Genomic DNA, 25,692 nt, shown 5'->3' on the forward strand with positions numbered 1-25,692 from the left:
CCTAGCCTCAACATTCATTTTCCCATGACTAGTCCTGTCCTGTACATACCCCCAACCAGTTCCCTACTCTGTGGGTTTTTTTTCTTTTTTTGGCTGTACGTGGGCCTCTCACTGCTGTTGGCCTCTCCCGTTGCAGAGCACAGGCTCCGGACACGCAGGCTCAGCGGCCATGGCTCACGGGACCAGCCGCTCCGTGGCATGTGGGATCCTCCCGGAATGGGGCATGAACCCGTGTCCCCTGCATCGGCAGACGGACTCTCAACCACTGCGCCACCAGGGAAGCCCCTGTGTTACTTTGAAACACATCTCTGAATTATATTTTGCCATCTATAAATATTTCAGTGTGTGTTTCAAAAAGATAAAGAGGGTTTTTAAAAAAAACACATATCCAGGGCTTCCCTGGTGGCACAGTGGTTAAGAATCCGCCTGCAAATGCAAGGGACATGGGTTCAAGCCCTGGTCCGGGAAGATCCCACATGCCGCGGAACAGCTAAGCCTGTGTGCCACAACTACTGAGCCTGTGCTCTAGAGCCTGCGAGCCACAGCTACTGAGCCCGTGTGCCACAACTACTGAAGCCAGCATGCCTAGAGCCCGTGCTCCTCAAAAAGAGAAGCCACCGCAATGAGAAGCCTATGCACCGCAATGAAGAGTAGCCCCCGCTCGCCGCAACTAGAGAGAGCCCGTGCGCAGAAACAAAGACCCAACGCAGCCAAAAATAAATAAATTAAATAAATGAAAACAAAAAAAACCCAAAATACATATCCATATTACTATTATTGTACCTTAAAAATTTCTAATAATTCTTAATTTCAAATATCTAATCAGTGTTCAAATTTCAAATTGAATCACAAATTTCATGTTTTTTTTTGTTTGTTTTTTTTGTTTTTTTTTTTTACAGTTTGTTTGAATCAGGATCCAGATAAGGTTCATACATTGCAGTTGGTTGATAATGCCTTTCAAGACTTGTAATCCCTTCCTCCCTCCCTCCTTCTGTCTCTGTGTGTCTCTCTCTGCCTCCTTCCCTTCCCCCTCTCCCTTATTTCATTACTCTCCCTCTTTTTCCTTATCCTTTCTTCCATTCCTCCCTTTCTCCCTCCCTCAAAATTTGTTTGTTGAAGAAACCTGGTTATTAAGTTTCTTGTTCTGTCCCCATGTTCTTCTGCTGCTTGTAAATTGGTTGACTCTAGATTGATCAGACTCAGGCTCATTTTTTGGTCAAGACTACTTCATATGTGATCATGTATCAAGAGGTTAAAAATATCTGGTTGTCTTTTGTGAAATTAGCAGCTGCTGCTGATCAATGCTTGGATCCATTTGTTTATTGATGGTTACAAAATGATGTTCTAATTTCTTTTTTTTTTCCTTTATTAATTTGAATACTTCTATTAAGAAAAATGTTCTCAAATGCATTAATTCTTACTTTCATTTACCAGTTTTCAAATTTTTGTTGTTGTTGTTCCCTAGCATCTTTCATCAGTGACCAATTAGTGTTGTTTCATTTTAATTTTCTTATAAAAATAGTATCTTAACTCATAGATGTAGACATATATGACATGACCCTAGAGAAAGTTTCTCATATGTTTCTGGTATATTTTCTGCTTTAGACCTAGAATTGTCTGTTTCTGCAAGAAACTCTGATTCCATTTAGTAGAAATATACTTTTGTGACTATGTTCAAGACACTAGGAATGTTCATTTCTCTGAGTTGGTCATTGCTTAAAGCCTTTTCAGAGGACAGAAGTACATCTGTGTCTTCTTTCTTCCATGCTGAGAATAGTAGTTTTCAGGATACAGCAGATAATATAATTAGAACATCACATAATTCTTTATGTGTTTTATCCTCTGTTAATGCACAGCATATCAACAATGTGATTACTAAAAAACAGCTTAAGCTTGTTTTTCTTTTCCTCAGTTGGTTGTATCCTTGGGATACATCCCAAAAGGACGGTAATAATCAAATTACTCTGCTTTAGGTGTTTAGGATAGTGATTCTCCATATGGTTATGCCACCAACTGCATACCTGGTTGGGTTAATTAGTTTCATTTCATATTCAATGTTTAGGGATTGCTGTTTTGAAACTTAATTTTATTTTGTAAACATGTAAATTATTTAAGTGGTCCAAAAGTCAGAATGAAAAACAAGGTATATAAGAAGTCTCACTTCTATACTTGAGCCATCACCCTCTTTCCTCCCTTCCCTTTACAGGTAAATTTAGCTTACAGGTAAATTTCTTTTAATTTTATGGTTTATCCTTCCATTCTTAGATAAATGGTAGCCCGCTATACACACTTGATTATTTACTTGTTTATATTTGACTTAGCAGTATGTCTTGGAGATCACTCCATAGTAGTAGAGAGAAATATTTCTTATTCTTTTTTATTTATACATTGTACCCTGCTGTGAGGATGTATCACAATTTATTTAACCAGCCACCTGATGGTGGACATCTAGGTTGTTTCCAGGCTTTATCATATATTTTTAAGAATCTATTTTTATGCCTAGTGGGTAAAGTAAAGGAGTATGCATGCATCATGTGGCCTAAAGAGATGATCCAGGCTCCAGCCCATCCTTAGCAAAAGTATCTTTTAAAAGTGATGGTCTTCTATATCTCAACAGATGGAAGGGGGTTTAAATGAAGGATGGTAGAGTCTAATTAAACAATATGAAGACTTTTTTGACTTCTAAGTTGTTGATTCAAACAGTGGAATAAACTAGGAATTTAGATCAGAAACTTAAAGACAAAACTTCTTCTCTCATTTTATTCTCTAACAAACTAAATTTTGCTCACCTACTTTCTAGATTTTATTCACGTTGTGCCCCAAGCCTAAAATGACCTTCCCATTTCTATCCTTCTGTTGTTCCGTGTTTACCAAGGAAGCCTTATCCCATCCTTTGGGGTCTAGCTCAGTATCTAGCTTTACTGTTAGCACTTTCCTGTTTGTGAACTTACATTAGATAAAATTTATAAAATCATCCTTTAAACTGTAAAGAATGATTGGCTGTGTTGGGTCTTCGTTGCTGTGCACGGGCTTTCTGTAGTTGTGGCAAGCAGGGGCTACTCTTCGTTGTGGTGTGCAGGCTTCTCATTGTGGTAGCCTCACTTGTTGCGGAGCACAGGCTCTAGGCGTGCAGGCTTTAGTAGTTGTGGCGTGCCAGCTCAGTAGTTGTGGTGCACGGGCTTAGTTGCTCTGTGGTATGTGGGATCTTCCCAGACCAGGGCTCGAACCCATGTCTCCTGCATTGGCAGGTGGATTGTTAGCCACTGTACCACCAGGGAAGCCCCTCCATGTATTTATTTATGCATATATGCTTCAGTTCATCTATACAACCATTTATTTATTTGTATATCTTCTAGAAGACATGCACGTACTGTAAGCTTTCTACAGGTCGTCAGCATGATTGGTGAAGTAAATATTTATATTTGTCACTCTGAGGTGAGAGTCTAAGCAGATAAAACCTCAAATTCCATTTCTACTCCATGCTCTCCTGCTTCTGTAAGTAAGCAGTAGGCTTTATGTAATACATTGTTCTCTGTTGACCTCATATTACATTCACTTCCTTTCTCTTATGGCATTGAGCAATCTTTGTTAATTCTTTATGATCTCTCACAGCAGATTCACATTTCTCCTCTTAAATTTGGAGGTCAGGTTTTATAACCTTTAATGTGTGTTAAGATGAAAATTGAGCTGTTACTTATTGTTTTCTGTGTACCCACAATATCTTAGAAAGTATGCTCTGTAATTATTTCGTTCATTTATAAAATGATCTCTATGAGGTAGATATTATGATTCTTTTTCATACAAAAAAAAACAGGTTAGAGAGATGACATGGCATGCTAAGGCTTGGCTTCAGTGACTAAGCTTTTGAAGCTGGAGTTTTTTCTGGAAGATCATGATGACATGTGCCCGCAAGGTATATGTGCATTTAATTTAGGTGTGAGTTTAAGTGTCCTTGTATTGGTGCTACTGACAACTTCTTCAGGATAGCTTGGGATGTTATACAATAAGATTCTGGTTTGTTGAGTCCTTCATATACAATTGAAATTTATTAGCACTCCTTTATCCTATCTTGGGAGACTAAAAACAGTAAGGCTTTATTTAGCAATTTTTAAGATCATAGCTTTGAAATGATAACTGTGGTGAAGCCTATATTCTAGATGCATGCCTATATTTTCTTAAGTCTTTATTTAGTGTCTTTTGGATTCTTACTGAATTATGTTTAATTCAAGTAAATTCATGTTTTATGGCAACTTTGGTTGTCTGGTAACAAAGATCAGTGCATACTGAAGGCTAAAAACTTGCGTGGAGGCTCAAGTTGGGAGTTTGTTAGAAAATGGAACATCTCTGGAGGAAGCAGAAGGACAGTAAAAGAAATGTTAGTTCGGGATAGGGTGAGGAGACTGAAAACCTAAGGCAGACACACATTTGTACACAATGCAAAAATAGGTGTGTAGGATCATGATCCCGAATTGTCATGAAAAGTTTAAATTATGATTATTGCTCTCCATTTAAAAAAATAAAGAAATTTTTAAAACTGTGAATTTGAAGTTTTCTAAAACTTCATTTATCTAGAAAAGTGTTCATTCCCTAGGATGACAATGACTGAAACACTGTAATAAAATCACATTTTTACACATGGAAGAATCTTAGATAAGAAATGAATTTCCTAGCAGATGATAAGAAGTCATCTGTGGAAACTGACCAAGTAAGAGTAGATTCTCTTGCTTTCTGAATTGAAGCTAGAGTGACTTGATGAGTGAAAAAGTCAAGTCTGTCGTTACGGATAAAGTGTCTAACGGGCCCCTCATACCTCAAGGCCTACAGAAGAGGGGTGCAGCCTGGGTGAGATGCCTGATTAATTTATGGTAATGCATGGGAGCCAAGGACCTTATATTTTTTGAAAATTTTTATTTCATTCCTTTTTTAAAGCCCATTTTTCAAAAGGTGAAGAGCTTTTCTTTTGCTGAAATCGCATTGCCTTCTCTTAGCCAACGAACTGAACCATCCAGTCTATTAACTAAACAAAAACGACGTGAAACTTCATAAATATTTAAAGCTGCTGCTATGAATTAAACATTGGGATAAAGAACTAACTCCTTTCATTAAGCACAATGTTAAATAAATAAATAAATAAAGCTCATGACATATTGCTAGGTAAATCCAATGTTTGAACTAATAATATTTCAGGTTTCTTTACACATTTACTTTGGGTAATGCTTTAAATAATTATATTACATGTATTTGGTTTATTATAACAAAAGCAACTGATTTTAATGAAACATTTAGGGCTTTTTTAAAATTAGTAAATGGTTGGTAAATGGGATTGGTTCAGCCCTTCAGAAAACAAAGCAATTAGCAGAACTCTGGGGCCAGGCGAGAAAAAAATGGGAAGAGTTTTGTGTGATTTTAAAAGTGAAGCTCAGTACAAATCACAAAAAATTGGGGGACCATCAAGCCACTAACCCTGTACCTCACTGAGCTTGATTCTGTGCTTTTCTCCCTGTCTGGTGTGTGTCTTCATTCATTGAATACACTGGGACAGAACACCCGCAGTGTGTCAGGGCTGTGGTATAACAGGGATACAGAGGTGATTAAGACATGGTTCCTGTCCTTGCGGGGTTCACAGTCCTACATCAACACTGATCAACCTAGATTCCTCCCTGCCTGCTGTGGAGGGCAGGGAAAATGGAGCAGAGCAGAATGGCCACTGATTTTAGGATTTAGAAGGTCTGAATTTGCCTTCTTATATCACTGGCTATGTGGACATTTCTAGTCTCTTAAAGAACCTCAGTTTCCCAACCTAGAATATGCTGTAATAATTTTTATCCTGTTGGAACTTTTGCGGAATAGAATGACAAACCATTTATCAAAGATGAGTATTGTTTTTGTCTTACCTTGCAGTAATAGTTAAAAGTCAAAACTGTGATATCTGGCTGCACGTTCTCGTTCTCAACCCCTATGCACTGTACCATTAATGCTGGAAATTTTGCTGGAAATTCACTTTGGCTGCATGTTAATGATATCTACTGCTGTTCTTTTAATATTCTCATAGGGAAAAATGTATTACAAAAAGTTAAAGATTTCTTTTCTCCTATAGTGGACTCTCTTGAGACTATAGCAGATTCCAAAGAAGGTTCTGTAGGAAGTTCTGTGGAGAACTTTAGAAGGTTCTCTCTTGGAGCTGAGTTTTCTTGAAAGGAATTAGCTGCTCAACTGCCAAAAGTTGTAGGTTTTAGGAAATGCTCTAGGACAGTGACTCTCAAACATTTTGGCCCTATAACCCCTTTAGGCTCTTAAAAATTATTGAGGACCTCAAAAAGCTTTTGTCTTATAAGTCAGGAAGGATGTTGGTGTTGAGAATAACTACCACAGCTTCCAGTGCTCTGATGAAACCTCAGACGCATGGCCTTCTGGCCAAGAATCTGTGATTTCATACTGTTGGAGCATTCGCTGTCTCCCTGGGGACTGCAGCTCTGGCTGACCCAAGAAAGAAGGCATACACAGATTTCTACGGAAGCTATGATCCCATGGAAGATTTTGAGGAGACGAAGAAGGCTGGTACAAAGTGATTTTGGAATGTAAAGAATTTCTTTGGATTGAGTTCCATGGAAGTTGGTCACTGACCTGTGTTCCTGAGCTATGAAACATGAATAAGTAGGCTAAGGAAAAGTTTCTCTTGATAAATAATTAAAAATACTGTGTATGTGAGGGGGGAGAGCTTTTCTTTATGTCAGTTATGCCCATGGATATTTACCATATTAGAAATTAAAATTGAAAAAAGTTTAAACTATTAACCCATTTAAAATATATTAGTATTATGGTGAACATAAATAACATTTTTATGCAAAATAGGCATATTTTCTAAAACAAATTATTAAGAAGTGTGCCATGGTTTTTCATTTTAGCAACTCTCTGATGTCTGGCTTGAGTTGATGTTAGTTGGATTCTCATATCTACTTCTGTGTTCAGTCTGTTGGCAATAACATGTCTTATAAAAACTCTGGAAAACTCCACTGTGCATCATAAGGGAATGAGAGTGAAAAAGGCAAATAATGTCTTAGTATTAATTATTAAAATAATGTTGACCTCCTAGACTTCTTGAAAAAAGTGTTGGGCACCTCTCTGGCTCCCTGGAGCACACCTTGAGAACTGCTACTTTAGGACACGTCTTTTGCAATAGTTTTTAGACTATGAAGTGTTAATGATATGGCACAAAAATGAGCAAAGTAAAGGGAATAAAAGGGAATCAGTTGAATATCCTTGGCCATTAAATTAGGAAATCAAGGGCAAACCCAAGAGATATAACCTTCATAATAAGATTTTTATCAAATTATTAGAGAATGATCATTGGTGGGCTCTGAAGTCCTGCTTTTAGTCTCCCCTCTGCTCTCCCCCTCTCCCCAGTGCTATACAGCCCTTCTTCAGTACCTGCCTTATTTGGATTTTTATGACAGTATTACTATATATATATCTGCATATATAATATTGTATATATAATGCCATATATTGCGTATATAACAATAAATAATAATGTATATAAAGGGTACCTGGCACACACTAGTGGTTGCTCCTACTCTTTCTCATCTCCCACCTCCTCTCCCTCTTCCTCCTCATGGTTTGCCTTGACTTCTAATCTTTCTCAGCTCTTGAAGGTCAGTTAACTTGAGTTTTTTTTTTTTCTCCTTTGGTTTTTATTGTCTCTTGTTCTCTTGGCCACTGGTATTCACACTCCTAGTACATGGTCTGGTCCGTTGTCTGTCAGACTTCACCTATTGACTGCCTGCAGGTTTGGGATCATCATTACAACAGGATTGTTCTTCATTCTGACTGGAGAAATTCTGCCAATTTCATTGTCACCACTCTGAGAATAACTTCTTTCTGTAGTTACAATTTTGTTGTGTTTCATTAAAAAACGGGTTAGATACTGTAAATCCTTCCTATATTAATGGCATTTATTTTAGAGTTTCAGATTGCCAAAAGACAAAACAGGCACCACCAAGATTGGTGACCTGGCGCCCCAGGACATGAAGAAAGTTTGCCATTTAGCCTTAATTGAGCTGACCGCCCTCTATGATGTATTGGGTGTTGAACTGAAACAACTAAAAGCTGTGAAAATCAAAACAAAAGGTAATTTTGAAATGAAAAACAGTTGGATTTACTCCTGAAGTAGTAAGAATGAGCTTGGCTTTTTAGAAGTATTCTTCTGGGGAGTGGGAAATGCCTACAAAATAAACCAACACATGAATACATCTAAAGTTCAGAGTCTAAAACATTCCCTTCAGAATTTTTGTAACTTGATAAAAATGCACTGTCTCCTTGATTATAGAAAATAAAGACATAATCAGATATTTAATTATCATAGAAGGAAATTCTGAATCAAGGATTCTTAACTCAGATGCTCTCTCCTCTGAAAACTGTATTTAAAAACATCTGGTACATATACTTACTTATTTCTAAAACTGGATCTTGAAAAATGACTTTAAGATGGTTAATCCTGATCAATTACTTTTGCTTATTTATTTGATGGCAAATACATAGGCAGTTAGTAGTCTGTCTCTTTGTTCATTTACATTCTACTTTTAACTATTCTGCAAAAAATATTCTTCCCTCTATTAAGAAAATAATGCGACTGTGGCACACAATATCACTAAATTGTGCTTCTCACAGGTATGTGTAGTTTTTTTCCTTTGTAAGCAACTTGCTTTACCCATTATATAAATAGACTTTATTTTTTATAATATGATAGAGAACAGACACCTCCTCAGTTTCTGATTTTTCCAAGATGTTATATGTCTGGAAATCCAGATAATTTTCTATTGACAAAGCTTTTCTGTTTAGGAATCTCTGACATCTCATTTAACTTTAAAGGTATCTCTTAAAGAGAAACCAAGAATGGGGATTATTGAGTTGCTATGGTAACAATAGCAAAGACAAGTATTCACCTGATTTAAGTTTTAGAGGCAATTTCTCTGTAGGATTGAAGTGTACCTTCCCTTCAGGTCCCCTCTCCCATGCTGGGCCCCAGAAGACCTCATTCTGTGTTCTGTTCCTTTGAGTGAGTATTTTAGCTTAAGGCTTGTGATGGTGAATTTCTGAGTCAAACAGTTCTCCTGGTTTTCCACAAGTCCGTTATAGATAATGAAGACTTAAGATGCTTTTTCAGAAGCTCATCACAAAGTCTTCTCCAGATACAAAATAGAAATATAATTTAAATAGTTGTGACTCAGTGTTCAAGACTTTAAAAGTGGCTTAAAGAGGTCTTTTAATTTTATGTTTTAGAATTGCCTCCTAGCAGAGAGAGAAATATTAAGCCATTCTCGTTAGAAGTATCACTATTAATATAATAGATTTTCTTTCCATCGTTTTTATATTTTTGTATTTTATCTAAGATATTTATCTTATAAACTAGACTTTTGACATTCTTAAAGATCACATTTTTCTTAGTTCCTAAACTAAAAGTTATTTACTGGGTTACTAGCATTCTGCTTATTGTCATCTCTATTGAGTGTCACAGTTTCCAGTGTCTGTTTTCACATCACAGGATAATCCCCCGTTCCATGTTCACAAATGATTTACATCTCCCCTGATAATGTGTGTTACACTTCTGAGCTAACTGTTCACTCAGTGATGGGAGTGGGGTAGGAGGTTCTGGGGAGAAGCTATGCTCACATCAGACTGAAGGTATATAATTTTAATTTAGAAAAATTATACATTATTACCTGTCATTTCTTCTGGAGTTATTACCAAATATATAAAACTACAAATTTAAATTCACAAAGACCAAGTATATACTATATTTTCTAAAGGAAAACATTTGTAGAACAAGCTCATGATGTTGGCTGATTTCTCAAAAAGCAAATATTTATATTTTGCTGTATTGTATTCAATAGAATGTTGAATGTCAGTTAAGTATGGAAAAGATGAGTGATATTTGTTTTAAGCCAGAACTTTTAATTTGATTACATTTAGTAAATTATTTGCATATTTTGCATACTCCCACAGCACTCTATTTCTCATATGTAACAGTTTATACTTTTCTAATTATTTTGGTGATGATTTGTAATCATTTGTTTAGTTGTCTTTACTTGCTAGATTGCTTTATAAGGCAGGGCCAGAATTTTCCAATTAGGTTGTGTTCACCTAATTGGTAGACAGTGTCACTCAGTCATTCACTTAGGTGCTCAATAAATAGTTGTTGGATCGAGTGACAATATCAGGAATCTGAAGCCTTAACATTTTTGCATTAATATTTTATAGGTTGATGAAAGTGAAGAAATTTTATTTTTCTGTTTCAGATTCTGGCCTTTTTGGTGTTCCATTGACAGTACTGTTAGAACAAGATCAGAAGAAAGTACCAGGAACTCGAATACCCTTGATATTTCAAAAAGTAAGTAGGCCTGAATGGGTCAGCATAGAGAGAACATACTCGAGCTAACAGTGTTTTGTTTTTGTTCTTTTTGCATTCATACTATTATAATATAGTTTTCCAGTTGATATGCTCTTTTATTTTATACTTTGATTTTTCTATTCAGGAAACAAATTTGTTTCAAGGGCTTATAATTTTTATTTCATGGTGATGGTTTCAGTGTTATTACTTGTACCTGTGATTACCTGGCATCATTTTTCTGTCTTATATTAACTGGCTTTGTATAATTGAGATTTCAGTTCTATAATACATAGGAGTGGGAACTGCTGGTAAATTTCTAGGGAATTGAATCCTCATGAATATTTCACACCTGTATGTATTTTCTAAGCTTTCCTGTTTACAATGAGGATGTCCAATTTAATTTACTAGTGCCTACTTCAAAAGTAGACAAAGAAACCATAAAGTAGAATTAGAAAATGATTGCTAAACTATGAATTCACTTGTGTAGTCAGCACTCAGTTATTCATAAGACAGTTATCTATGACAATGTAAAAACTTCAGTCTAACCTCTGAGCCATCACTGTTTAGAAACACAGATTACATTTGATAAAAGACAGAGAATGCCCATAAGGAAGGTAGGTCAGATCAGTTATGGGCTACCCAAGATGTGGAGTTTTGCAACAGCCCAGACATCTCACAGTTCCTGAAAGTTCTGGGGTAGCAAGAATGGCAGTGGGAACTTTCACAGTTGTTTGGCTCAACAAACTCATGAAGTACTCAAGCTCAATCTACCTGGCACTAATTCTTTCATTATTCCAAGACAGTCATTTACTGCCTTACCTACTAAGCTCTGACTTCTTCATTCCTCATATTCACCATTACATCCAAACCTGTGTCTCAGTGTTTCTCCTGATGGACTTCGTTCTACACAGCTTGTTCTACTCACCGGCTTCTGCCAGTCATTGCCTGCAGAACCTGTGTCTGTGTGGATAGTTGTCAGCGGTGTCTGTGAAAACAGAGAGATGCTAACAAACGTAGGCCATATATTCAAATTCTTTTAATGGCAGTAAAAGGTGCGAGTTACTTATACACATGGACAAAGCAGGGATCTCAGCGGGATCTTTTCCAAGTGTATTTGGGTTCTCCAGAGAAACAGAGCCAATAGGAGATTTTATCTCTGTCTGTCTGTCTATCTATCTATCTAGAAAGATTTATCTTAAAGAATTGAGTTCTGTAGTTGTGGGACCTGGCAAGTCTGAATTATGTAGAGCAGGCCAGCAGGCTGGAAACACGGGCAAGGGTTAATGTTTCAGTGTCGAGTCCAGAACCTGCAGGCTGGAAACTCTTGTAGGGTTTCTGTGTTACAGTCTTGACGCAGAATTGCTTCTTCTTTGGGAAACCTCAGTCTGTGTTCTTACAGCCTTCAGCTGACTGGGTGAGGCCCACCCACGTTATGGAAAGTAGTTTGCTTTACTCAAAGTCTACTGATTAAATGTTAATCACATCTAAAAATACCTTCACAGCAACATCTAGACTGGTGTTTGACTGGTATTTGACAATCGGGCACTGTAGCCCAGCCAAGTTGACACATCAGATTCACTATCACTACAGCGAAGAGTAAGCTTTGGTCTTAACAGAAGTCAATGTTGCCTCCTGATCAGGCCCAGGATTCCATCCAGCCCCTTATCATTTTCTCTTGAAATTGTTTTCATATTTATTTATTTAGTTAGTTAGTTATTTTACATTTTTGGTCGCTTCAACATTCTGGAGACTCAGACTGCCCACCAGTTTGAAGTCATTGGATAAGAGCCTTAAAGGTATTTGGTTCATATAAAAAATAAAAGGGAACATACAGAGTTTTCTATTAGATAACACTCATCTGTTTGCATTCCCTCTGAATTATAAGCAAAAAAAATCAGTGATTTATCATGAAAAATATTTTTTGATTTATCAGCTGACAACTCATTTAGGTATTTCGTTAATTTTGTAGAAAGGAAAGAATTGGAAACCACTGATCTGCAAAAATTCTTATTACCATTCTTTAGAGGATTACATTTTCTCCATTATTGAGAAATATACCTCAAAAGGGCTTTAACAAAGCTTATCTAATATCTGTAAATTGTATCTGTTTCTTTTTTTCCCTACTTAGAGCCACATTGTTTAAACCATATTCTCAGAAAGGGTTGGGGAAATAGAAATATTCTTAATTTTTATGTATGGCAAAATTCTGCCAAATTAGCAAATCCTATTTTCACCATCAAACTAATCAGCCAAATCAAAGATACTTTGTATCGAAAATGTCTGACTTCATATTCATTAGTTCATAAATTCATATAAATGTATTATCTATTTGGGGAAAGCCTATGAACATTACTGTTAAATTTTACACTGTATCTTATAAGATAAATTACTAAAAGCAGCATGATTAAAATATATACATCATTATAGTTATTCTCCATTTTTAAGTCTTGAAAATAAAAGGAAAACTGTAAAGCATTATTTATGTTTTAACAGTGGCAATATAATGTGGTAGCAAAAAATATGTTATTTTCAAAGTGAGAAATATGAGAAAACACCTGGCATTCCTTCAGACAATGTGTTTGTGTGTGTGTGTGTGTGTGTGTGTGTATATATATATATATATATATAGAATGCTGGTATTCAGCATTAGAGAATAATAAAAAGAATTCAAATATAAGAATGCAGAAATTACTCTCATTCAGTTATTTAGAAATCATCAAATTTTCCTGTGTATTTAATAAAAGCAAAATTCATATACTGCTAAAAACTAATTTGGTCCAGCTGCTAGCTAGCATACACTTTTATTTTTTGTTAATAGAACATTTTAAACATTTTATAAGATGAAATAAAACAAAAATTACATGTACATTGAATAAATGTTGCTTGGTATTTTTTGATCAATTTGGTTTTAAATACTTTATTAAATAATGCTCATCTAATCTAAAATAATTCATGTAAAGATTTTTGCTGTGGGTTTTTATCCAGTGTAACTTGAAAAATGTCTTAGAAATCATTCTAATTGAATATTTTAAAATCATGTACTGCTTTGGTCAAAGATGCTTCTTTTTTCAGTTAATAATAAATCGTTGGGAGAATTTTGAGGCTATTCTTTGCTTTATTCTTACCTGACTCCCTCAAGATCAGTGCATTCTTTGGCCATAATCCAGGGATAGAAGAGGTGGGGTCATTAAAGAAAAATGCCCTGTCTTCCAGTGCCTAAGTGCTGGAAGAGCCTTGGTAAATCATTAAAGAAGGTTTCCCTGAAAAAAAAAAAATTAAAATTTTACATTATTTTGGCAGTCTGGAAGATTTTATGCCTTAGAATATGCAGAGAGTATTATAGTAAGTTTGGGGCTGAGTGAAGAGTAGGTTTGTCTTTCTGAAGAAGGCAGTTGTGAAAGGAGGGGAATGGGTGATAGGAAGGAAAACCTATAGGGAATGCACATTCCAGTTGGAAGTCTGCCAAGAAACTGACCACTTCTTTTATTATCTTCCTGGCATCCAGTGTTATGTCATTGTAGTTTCTCCATTTGCCTCTTCTTGTATGTTTCTGCTTTATTTTAAAACAAACAAACAAACAACCTTTGTTATTTTAATGGGATTCTGGAGATAGAGAGATCTGTATGTATTCATCAGGCATTGGCTATGATTTAGAAGCCCTATACAAGAACTGTTTTTTTTAAGTTTACCACCAAAAGCTTAAAGCCTAAAAGGAATACTTGCAAGCAGTTTTTTCCTTCATGTCATAAATAATTCTTTCCTTGAACAAACTAAAAAAGGGATGTAAATATGCAAATACTAGAATTTCATAAGATTTATTTGATTGCAGAACGTGTGTTTCTGAAAAAGCAGAAGAAATGCATGGCCTTAGTTGCTTTGAAACAATGAATGTGGGTCAGTGTCTGTTTGGGATAGCACAGCTGTTGTGTGAAATTATACACTTTTCTTCCAAAGGACCCAACTTTTTCTAAATTTCGACTAAAGTGTTGGGATGCATTGGCTTAAAGAATGGGTAGTGGTAGTGCAATAGCATTCAAAACTTCGTGAAATCCAGTTTACATGTCACTGTAATCAGTTTTCCTTAATTATGTGTGAAATAGATGTTAAATTTGGGATTGTACCTGTTAAGAATGCCAAACTCAGAACGTTCTTCTGTTTATACACAGCTCATTTCTCGCATTGAAGAGGGAGGTTTGGAAACAGAAGGCCTCTTAAGGATACCTGGAGCTGCCGTTCGAATCAAGGTAATTTCTTGGTTCTACTCATCTAAAACTTGTTTGTTTAATTATACTTTTGTATTTTAAAAGCCAACTTGTCCTCCCTGCCCCTTCTTCCCATTTTAGAAGACAAAATAGGCCAAAACCCTCTTAACATTCAGTTTATATTTAGTTTTTCTACAGGCTCTTCTGATTTTTGTAAGTTTTGATTTTTTTATTTTCAAAATCATCCTATTACCTGTAATATTACTGTGATAAATAAAGAGACAAATGATTTTAATCTCTCTGCTGTGCAGACGTAAAATAGGAACGAAAGTAAACAAGCAAAAGACAAGGGTAGTTCTGTCCTCTGATGAAAAGAGAACATGGTGAGTCAAAATGTTAAGAGCAGGCTGGTGACAGATTTAGTCAGCACGAGTGACAGCAATTGAGTTGTTGTTGTTGTTTTTCAAGGGCAGGATGATACACTCCACCAGGTGAGCAGAGTAGGAGACTTGACATTAGTTCCCCTACATTATCAGTCTTAGTGAGCTGGCAAAATGAGACTGTCTAAATCACTCTCCTGACTGCTACAGTTCTTTGGGTCACTGGATCTAAGGGTAGCCTGAGTCCGGCTTGTGAAAGAGGCAAGGGGATTCCCAGCCTTCCCAGTTGGAATCCCCTATCTCCCTCCCCTGCTTTCTTTTCTCTCAAGATGACATTTCCTTCCCACTGCCCATGGATGCTGTGTACCTTCCTCCTTTCTCTGCTCCCCAACTCCTGTGCTAGGGAATAAGGTATCCAATAAATGCATGGTACAAGTAGAATTACCCTACAGATGATGCATACTTCGTACACCTCCACAGGGTTTTGCATTGTACAGGGGCCGCATACTTGGAATTGTAGCTCTATCTGGAAAATTTATCCAGGGAAAATTTTTGGTTAACGGTCATTAATAACCTCCTTTACCCTTATCCTCCAAATTCAGCTCCAGCTCTAAAAAGATAACACTCATTGCTGCCCACATCCAATATTTCGTCATCCTGAATTTGTAAATCCAAGAAGAAATAGGATGGGGGAAGAGATATTCTCTATTGATTTCCTGAAGATATATTGTGTATGACATCTTTAGAGCTGGATTGGGAAGAAATGACTCTTGGTGGTTGTACACTCTCCTCGCCTGTGACTGTGGCTGTGATGCGTCCAGGACTGGATTACTGTTCATAGGTTCCACAGTTTGCATCACCTGCTGATTTCAATAAGCTTCCTCAATTTAGGCAGACAGTTTCAGCCTACTTGCCTCTTACTACATAGTGATCTCAGTTTAATAGGATTTGAGTAACCTGATATATACCCTGCTCACAAATGTCATTCAGCTTGTGTCCCCTGGGTCTGCTGTCTGGTGCACAGAGGTCCCTGAAACTGTTTTGGTGCTCTTGTAAGTTTGATACGTGGCCACTGTCTCACTTCATTTGCTGATACCTGCGGCAGTTTCACCACCAGTCCATCAAGGACATTGTGTGTGATTGGGAGACGAGTTCTGTTGAGAAGTACATTCTCTTACAGAGCAAGAGTCCCTCAGAAACCAGTAACGTGACTTCATATTACCCATCTCAGCAAGAATACCGCCTCTCAGGTCACTGTTCATGGCCCACATTAGCAGAATGCGACGGCCAACTCACAAGAGTCATAAGCACGTTTACTTTGCCATACAAGAGTGGTTATAGGGCTTCCCTGGTGGCACAGTGGTTGAGAGTCCGCCTGCCGATGCAGGGGACGCAGGTTCATGCCCCGGTCCGGGAAGATCCCACATGCCGCGGAGCAGCTGGGCCCGTGAGCCATGGCCGCTGAGCCTGCGCATCTGGAGCCCTGCAATGGGAGAGACCACAAGAGTGAGACGCCCGCGTACTGCAAAAAAAAAAAAAAAAAAAAAAAAAAGAGTGGCTATAATGTGGATTTTACATTTTGACCAGGTAGCTTGGCAGAGGGATGAGTTCAACTATATGTACTTTCTTAGAAGGTCAATTAAGTGGATTCATCTGGCTCAACTCTTCAACACAGCCTCTTGTCACAAACTGAATGATGCAGCAGCTGGTCTGTTATAAATAATTTAAAGATAATGTGCAAAATTTTCGGTTGTCTTTCTTCCCCCCTCCCCACCACGTTTCTTGGACTCTCCTGCCTCCCTCCCCCTCTCCCCTCCACCTCTGTCCTCCTGTCCTTCCCCTTCCCTTCTCTTTCCTCTTTTCCCTCTCCTTCCTTCTATCTCTCCGTTTCCCCTTCTCCCTCTTCCTCAGGCCTTCTCTCCTTTCCTTTCTTCCTTCCCTCCCTCCCCCTGCACCTTCTCGCATCCCTCTCTCCTTCCACCTTTCTTTCCCCTACCGCAATTTCTGGGTTCACCTTTTGTATTTCACCAATTACAAAAGTAATTGGGGTAGTGGATGGAATTGTGCTGGGAAGGGAAAGCCTAATAAATGTACCTTACAGGAAAAACAAAGAGTGTTCCTTGGGAGAACAGTTTCAAATATTAGAAGGAAGTGACAGAAAGTTGGAAGGATTTCTAACGTAATAGGATTTCTGCCACAGTGAAAAAGCATATAGAAGATAGTAATTATGAAACTAAATTGATTTATTATTAATAATTTGTCTGGCAAATTTTGTAGAGTCCTTGAGGTAAATGAACTAGGTATTTCTAATTCTGCAAGGACTCCAGCTGCTTTTGGCAGCTGGCAGCAGCATGGCTGGGTCACTGACAGCCTGTGCATTTAAGACAGGTATACTGATGTATTTTCATGCCTCATTAGCTATAGAATTTGGTTTTCCATTTCCCAGAGGTGACTAATAAGAGGTGGCCTTCTGCTTTAGGTCCAGAGATTGATTGTGTATTTTGCTATGTAACATACTTCTAAATAATTTAAAACATAGACTTGTTTTCTTAATGATTTTTTTAAAGTTGGTGAAAAATTATAGTATCTAAGTAAAGCCCGCATATGTAAAGGCTATTTTAACTAATCTTTTAACTCAGCCTTTACTGCTTAAGTTTTGTTGCATGTCCAGGAAAATGTGTAAAGTTTCAGAATTTTGGGCCAATGTAAAGGCTATTTTAACTAATCTTTTAACTCAGCCTTTACTGCTTAAGGTTTGTTGCATGTCCAGGAAAATGTGTAAAGTTTCAGAATTTGGGGCCTTAGGTATCATTTTCATTGGTGAAGTACACTTGGGGTGGGAGGAGTAGTATTTTTCTGAGTAATAGAGAAGTGTTGGCCTTTAGTATAGAATCTCTTATAAAGTGGGAAGTATATCAGTCTCAGCAGGAAAAAAAAAAAACATGCACTTACGGGTAGTTTTTTTTTTCTCTCTCTCTTCTGCCTTTCAGAATCTTTGCCAAGAACTGGAAGCAAAGTTTTATGAAGGGACTTTTAATTGGGAAAGTGTTAAGCAGCATGATGCCGCCAGCCTGCTGAAGCTCTTCATCCGGGAGCTGCCCCAGCCACTGCTCAGCGTAGAATATCTCAAAGCCTTTCAGGCTGTCCAGAGTAAGTGCCATCCCTCTTTGAAGCAGTCCTTGTGCTAGTGCCATCCATATTAATTGCTTTAATGATATTTTGCATTGCAAAGATATATTTGGATAGACATATTTACTAACTGATGTCAGCGAGTACTCAAATGCCACGTGATGTTTTTCTTTTCTTTTATAAATATACATCTCTGAGTAAATAGATAAAGAAGATGTGGCACATATATACAATGGAATATTACTCAGCCATAAAAAGAAACAAAATTGGGTTATTTGTAGTGAGGTGGATGGACCTAGAGTCTGTCATACAGAGTGAAATAAGTCAGAAAGAGAAAGACAAATACCGTATGCTAACACATATATATGGAATTTAAGAAAAAAAATGTCATGAAGAACCTAGGGGTAAGACAGGAATAAAGACACAGACCTACTAGAGAATGGACTTGAGGATATGGGGAGCGGGAAGGGTAAGCTGTGACAAAGCGAGAGAGAGGCATGGACATATATACACTACCAAACGTAAGGTAGCTAGCTAGTGGGAAGCAGCTGCATAGCACAGGGAGATCAGCTTGGTGCTTTGTGACCGCCTGGAGGGGTGGGATAGGGAGGGTGGTAGGGAGGCAGACGCAAGAGGGAAGAGATATGGGGATATATGTATATGTATAGCTGATTCACTTTGTTATAAAGCAGAAACTAACACACCATTGTAAAGCAATTATACTCCAATAAAGATGTAAAAATAAATAAATAAATAAAATAAAAGTCCCTACCTCAAAAGCATGAAAAAAAAAAAAAGATAATAGAATGTTCTCTTTGGGTACGGATTAATTACATGCCCTTTAAGCAATACAATATACATATTTTCGTGTTAAAACCTGGAAACTTCACACTTCTTTTTTAATAGAATGAATCACGTAAGCTCTGTGATACATTTTTCTTTCCAAGTGTTAAAAGCAACACTTACTGGAGAAGCTGTGGATTAACAGTTATCATAAAAGCACAAGGAGGTATGGCAGAGTCTGTGATTATTTCCTGAAAAATTAACTTCTGCAGTTGTCATGCAGAAACATGGAACAAATCATTTGGCTGCCTCATTGGTCAGGGGGCAACAAATTTCTCATGTCTTTCCATTTTGTGGTCTTAGGCAAGCTCCAGATTAATGTCTCGAGTAGTTCTCAATTCCTTTCCAGTGAACAGAGAGAGCTGATGAGGTTCTTGTACTGGCATAATTATACCTTTTAGTCAGAGAGACCGTCAAAAAAGGAAAAATGCTGTCACCACATTCTAGTGACCAAACCATACTTTAAGTTCCAAATTGGAACACTTTTGAGAGTAAAAGGGAGGCACTATTAATGATTATGTTGAACTAAAGTGTCAACCAGAACTGTTCCAGGCTATTCTTTTATTTTTAATTGAGGTATAATTGACATACAATATTATATTAGTTTCATATGTACAATGTAATGATTCGATATTTGTATATATTGCAAAATGATCATCATAATATGTCTACTTAACATCTGTCACCATACATAATTACAGAAAAATTTTTGCTTGTGATGAGAACTTTTAAGATCTACTCTTAGTAGCTTTCAAATATGCAATATAGTGTTATAAATTATAGTTGCCATGCTGTACATTATTTCCCCAGGACTTATTTATTTTATAACTGGAAGTTTGTACCTTTTGACTCCCTTCACCCATTCCCCACCGATCCCCACTACCTATGGTGGTTCAGGTTGTCCCACCAATCTGTTCTCTGTATCTATGAGCTGTTTTGTTTTTGTCTTTGTTTTTGTTTTTGTTTTAGATTCCACATATAAGTGAGATCATAGGGTATTTGTCTTTCTCCATCGTATTTCACTTAGCATAATCCGCTCAAGTTTCATCCATGTTGTTGCAGATGGCAAGATTTCATTTTTTTTAAATAGCTGAATGTTATTCCATTATGTTCCAGGCTATTCTTAAAGCATGTCGTATTGAGATGTTTCCCATGAGTTACCTCATATCATAGCATTTATTCAGAATTTTTAGGGAAACATGACTGAAATCATCTGTTTAAAATATATTTTTTAATGGTTAAGTTGTGCTATTTTGCATATATCTATATTCCTTGGATGTGGATCAAAGGACCAAATTTATACCTGAAAAACAAATGCCAGAATGATTGCAGATATCCATGAGTATTACCTAATGGGGTAAGGACTACTGAAAATAAGAAGTATCAATGAAAATAATGTACCTCTTCAACTCTTTCATTGCTGGTTGGTCTTCTAGTTCATTCCACAAACATTTATTGAACACCTATTGTGTTCTAGGCTCTGTTTTACATATTCATGCTGGAATCGATGGACTCTTACCATGTACACCATGTAATTTGTTAACTCACCATTATACCAAACAAACTTCACCGTTGCGGGTCCACCCTGACACCATATCATAGAAGGTCTGATCTCCTATGTCTTTACACTGGGGAATAATTATCACGCGGAAGTTAAAATTATTTCCAAAGCACTGTTGTGTGTCTGCAAACATAAGGCTGCCCGTCATACACTCATAGTTGGAAGTGAGCATTCTGAGAGAGAAAGCTCTATAGCAACAGCTGCTTCTCCTGATCTCCCCCAGACACGATCCCAACAAGGCTTGCTGCTCAGGCATTGTGTCTCACATTTCACAGTGATGTTTATGCCAAAAAACTTTTTTCTTACAAAACGGAAAAAGAAAGTAAAGAGAAATGTTTGGTAAAGACAAACGTTCAGATGTATTTAATCTGTCTGCAGATCTTCCAACCAAGAAGCAACAACTACAGGCTTTGAACCTTCTTGTCATCCTCCTGCCCGATGCAAACAGAGACACACTCAAGGTCAGCTGGATTCATTTATGTTAAATATCCCTCAGAACTAAACAGAGTAATTTTTCATTATTTGTGACAAAACAAAATGATGTTATCGTGGAGATGTTAGTAGTTGTCTATAAGGAAAAGACCTATTTTTAAGGGTAGATGGTGAAAGTCTTTAACTCTATTAATTTATTAATCAGGTTAGTCATGTTAATAGTATCATAAGGCGTTTTTTTAAATTTTTTTTCAATTATAACATTTCTTCTACCAAAACAGGTGATTGAGGTTCATTTGTTAATAAAAACATGGGTGCCTTTTGGTTTTTTCTTCTTTCTATTTTCCTGCATTTTCCAAATTTTATCTGGTGAGCATATACTAGTAAGGTGAAAATTGAATGTTTAAAAAGAAAATCCTAAGGCTCATCAAATATAGCCCACTGTTGCCTAAAAAGGTTACATTTGTTTGTAGTTCCAAGCAGTAGAGTTTGAAATGTTATAATGATGATTTTGAAATGTTCGGTTAGCCAAAAGATAGACCAACTCAAATAAATTCTAGTTATTTCTCTAATGGATTACCCTGAGTTTCTGATTTATATCATCATTTCAAAGTGATTTGGTCTGATATTCATATGATTAAATACCATTGACTATGTATTGTCAGAGGCTTTCATAATAATCAGTGGATTGTTCCACATTGATTAATTTTCCTTAATGCAACCATTTATAGAGTAGTTAGAAAAGGTTTAATTATAAACTTTTATAAAAGAAAAAGAGAAATTTAAAAAATATAATTTAGAAAGAGCATCTCCCTTATGTTTTGTTGTTGCCTTAAAAACATTTTTTTTTTACAGTTAAGGGTGAAACCCTTGCCCATTTACCCCCTATGGTTCTTTCTATTTAAAACGAAAAAAATCATGTCAAAAAATTTCCTGTCAAAAAACCAAAACCACCAGTTGGTAACTCTTGGAAATGTCTTTCTGTACCTCATTAAGACTCCCTGAACTGAAGCTAGGTGAGCGAATTCCATGCCTGTGGAATGAATGTTAATACTCAACTTTTCTGGCTGAAGCAGTTGATGAGGATTGCTGGAATAAAAACACTGCATTGCTGCAGGAGAACTTCCAGAGAGTTAGTTAGTCCCTTTACTAATCGCTTCACTGATTAACTGAATGAATAACTGAGAAGGCAGGTTATGTTTGGTTTGGTTTGGTTTTGGAGACAGAGGCCAACTCCAGAAAGGGTTGCATTCAAACACTGTGTGACCAGGGCTGCTGGGTATGGGTGTGTAGACTGTGGCTGAAATAAGGACATCTGGCCCAGGATGAAGCAGGGACCGATTTTCAGTCTGTTCTCTGCTTGCCAGCCGTGCCCTTGACACAGGGCATCAACTACCTAGAAAGAGGAATTTAATCCATCTTTTTCTTTTTCACATAAAGGTGCCTGTCTGTGTGATTGGCCCTGTGAATGACCAATATAAGATAGAAACTGAAAGACATGATTTACTTAAAATATGCCTGCATTCAAATGAGTTCAAATAATTGTGGGAGGAAACACTTATTTCGATATGGTGACTCTTGGGCATGGTTGGTCTAGAACTTGTTCTTGGATTTTGCCTTTAAAGTCCCAGGCACATTCTTTTAAGACAAAATCTGTTTAAAAGTGTACTTTTTAAAATTTTAAAGTAGTTTTAATTTTAGCATATAAGGTTACTGGGAGCACAATTGTATAAATAAGGTGGAAAATACTTTCTTGGGGTAAAAAATTGGAAAATGCCAAACAAGTAATTTTACTAATTTACTTAAGCTTTAGTAGCTTAATTAGCCAGCTCTGATAAAGGTTTCAAACAAGATTTCTAATAACAGAAACACCAAGACAAGTATACCATATGTAAGAGAATAAACCATCTAAATTTAGTTCTCTAAAAGAGAAGGGAAACTTCATCACAAGGTAATTTCAGGAAGCTTAATGTGAACTTCCTCAATTTTCCCAGTCCTATTGCCACTTTTTCCGTTGCCATTTGGAGGGACAGGATCATGTGCATGACTTGTGTAGACTATTTCTACAGCATATCTAAGGGTTTGGAGGGACCATGTTAAATCCATGTCTTGGTTTGAGTCTAGAGCAACAGGTGTCTTTAGGCAAGTTGCTTGACCAAGATTTTTTTTAACCTTGGGTTATCGTGCATTTGGACCAATGATCATACCTACCCTTGACTTGGAGGAATAACAAAGACTAATGTTAAGATATCAGTGGGGAATTCATGTTACTATAATTATTGGCATGTGTTTATCCTTTTTGAAGTTTTAGGAAGTTCATTGTATACATTTTCTTGCTTAATCCTGGCAGGCTAGGAGATTAGTATTCCCATTTTATGAATGAGAAGACTTTAAAGAACCGGGATGCCAAAAGGTTTATCCCAAGATCACACATAGCTAATAAGTAACTGTGCTAAGACTCAAACTGAGTTTTCAGAGAGTGGGTCCAGTGATACTTATATAACACCAGACTGGTGATAGATACTTTTTTTTTGGCCACACCTCGTGGCACGTGGGATCTTAGTTCCCCGACCAGGGATCAAACCCGTGCCCCCTGCATTGGAAGCACAGAGTCTTAACCACTGGACCACCAGGGAAGTCCTGGTGATAGATATTTTTAAGAAAGGACAGTGCTTATAGATCAGATGAAGAGACAACGTATCTGAAGATGAAGTTCTTTCAGCAAAGGCTAGGTTAACATTTTATTAGTTTCATATCTACATATACACACACATATTCTAATATCCTGATAGTAATATTTTGAATAACTTTATTGTATTATGTACCCCACATTTAAGTGGTTTATTACCTAATCTCTGCAATTTATGCTTGTAAAGAAAGAGATACGCTGGCCCCTGAATAATTATTCTGGTCTCTGGAACAAAATTAAATATTTTTTCCAAAACTTACCAATTAATCTTTTGTCCTCATTTGAGAAGGTGTTGTTTCTATATAACCTTATGCTTGGATTACAGTTTAACTTTGTGAGCACTGGACCAGAAATTAGATACATAAATCTCATTGTTAAATAGTAAGGCTATGCCTTTAGTTTGTTTCAAACTTCGAGGGTCTATATAGTAGCTAAACTGGACTCAAGATCAAGCTGTTAGAGCTTATAGGAATATTTTTTCCCCTGAAACCCTGTAAGAGATGAACACAGTTTTTGTTTTGTTTTTCCATTTTGGCATAGTTTATTTGAAATTTTTCAGGTAGGAATTTTAGGCTAAGTATGATAACATGCTTCTTTTAATAGTTAAGAGTTCAGAAACAAAGCCAGATAGACAGGCAATTAAATTCCATCTCCACCATGTGCTTGCTCTGTGACCTCGGGTAAGTTACATCCATTCTCTTAGACGCTGTTTTCTCATCTGTATGATGGGGATCATTACGGCATCTATTTCCAATCAGGATTAAGTGAGGTGATCTCCATGAAGTTCTTAGAACAATGCCTCGCCTGTAGAGATCATTGAATATCTGTGCAGTTATTGTTGTTAATGTTTTGGACCAAAATTGATTCAAGAAAGAAGGCAAAAGAAGAACTTAAAGCTTTATGCCCTAGCAGAAGGAGGGTGATCTAAGCTGCCGTGGCTTTTGTGGAGGGGTGCTCAGAGGACACATAAGTGTTGTCCATGGAGTTGGGAAGTGGGGGGCATCAAACTGAGCATAAACTAGCCTGTTCTGGTGAAAAGCTTCTTTTCGTTCATTCATTTTTTTGAAAAAAGTTCTCTTCTCTTTGTCTCTGTTTCCCCTTCTCCCCATCCCAGTCTCCATTCTTTTTGGATTTCAAGTCAGCCAGCTATTGAGTCCCTTAAAACAAACGCAACTGGGATTGAACGAGCCTTTTTAATGGATTTTTTTTAAATATTTAGAGATAAAAGTACAGCACTTCCTGTAGCAAGTGAATACTCGTTTAATATTTTAAACTATTTTTCAGTGCTCCATGGCTTTGATAGGCAGGCGGTCTGACGCTTCTCCATCCCTCTCCCCACCGCCCTGCTCAGATGTGTGTCCTCTTGCCTCATTCCCCAGGGCCATAGTCCACAGCAGAAACACAGCACCAGCTCCGGGTGTGTTAAGCAATGGAGCAGCTTTGAGGACAAGGCCCACTGGATGTGGCTGACTAACTGTGGTTATGCACAACTTATTATTTTTTTTAATAAATAAAAATCCCATATGTTGCACTGCCTTAATCTCTTATCTTCATGTATAACACAGATCTCAAAGCATTATTTCTGTTTCAGGCCCTGCTTGAATTTCTCCAAAGAGTCGTGGACAATAAAGAGAAAAATAAGATGACAGTCATGAATGTAGCAATGGTCATGGCCCCAAATCTCTTCATGTATCATACATTGGGTTTGAAGTCCAGTGAACAGCGAGAATTTGTAATGGCAGCTGGGATAGCTAATATCATGCACTTATTGATTAAGTATCAAAAACTTCTGTGGACAGTAAGTATATATTTTCAAGTTCTGTTAATGAGTGATGATATCTAAATTCTGAAGTCTTTTTATTGTTATAGTCTCTATAAAAAGGTAACCAATATAGGTGATTTCAAATGCGGTTAAAAAAATTGATATCTACTTTTAAAAATCTCAGTTTTTAAAATGCCTCCATGATTAAGTGTTTCAATTTGGTAACTTCTAAAATATTTTATTTTTGCTAATGGAATTTCTGAGGATTATTTTTTCCTGGATTATTGCTAGGTACCTGTCAGCTCTT

General features: G+C 36.9%; 1 protein-coding gene across 2 annotated transcripts in view; it reads left to right on the forward strand.

Moving 5' to 3' along the window:
• ARHGAP18 (Rho GTPase activating protein 18) overlaps window positions 1-25,692 on the forward strand; it is a 125,765-nt gene that overhangs the window by 81,053 nt on the left and 19,020 nt on the right. For both annotated transcript variants that reach the window (XM_082634109.1, XM_082634110.1), the window contains exons 6-11: window positions 7,962-8,127; window positions 10,296-10,387; window positions 14,554-14,631; window positions 17,960-18,119; window positions 20,881-20,963; window positions 25,215-25,421. In XM_082634109.1, the coding sequence (XP_082490235.1) occupies window positions 7,962-8,127; window positions 10,296-10,387; window positions 14,554-14,631; window positions 17,960-18,119; window positions 20,881-20,963; window positions 25,215-25,421 (786 nt within the window). The remainder of the gene's footprint in view (window positions 1-7,961; window positions 8,128-10,295; window positions 10,388-14,553; window positions 14,632-17,959; window positions 18,120-20,880; window positions 20,964-25,214; window positions 25,422-25,692) is intronic.

The sequence above is a fragment of the Mesoplodon mirus genome (genome assembly GCF_964341445.2).
Source record: "Mesoplodon mirus genome assembly, chromosome: 10".
NCBI classification, from domain to species: domain Eukaryota; kingdom Metazoa; phylum Chordata; class Mammalia; order Artiodactyla; family Ziphiidae; genus Mesoplodon; species Mesoplodon mirus.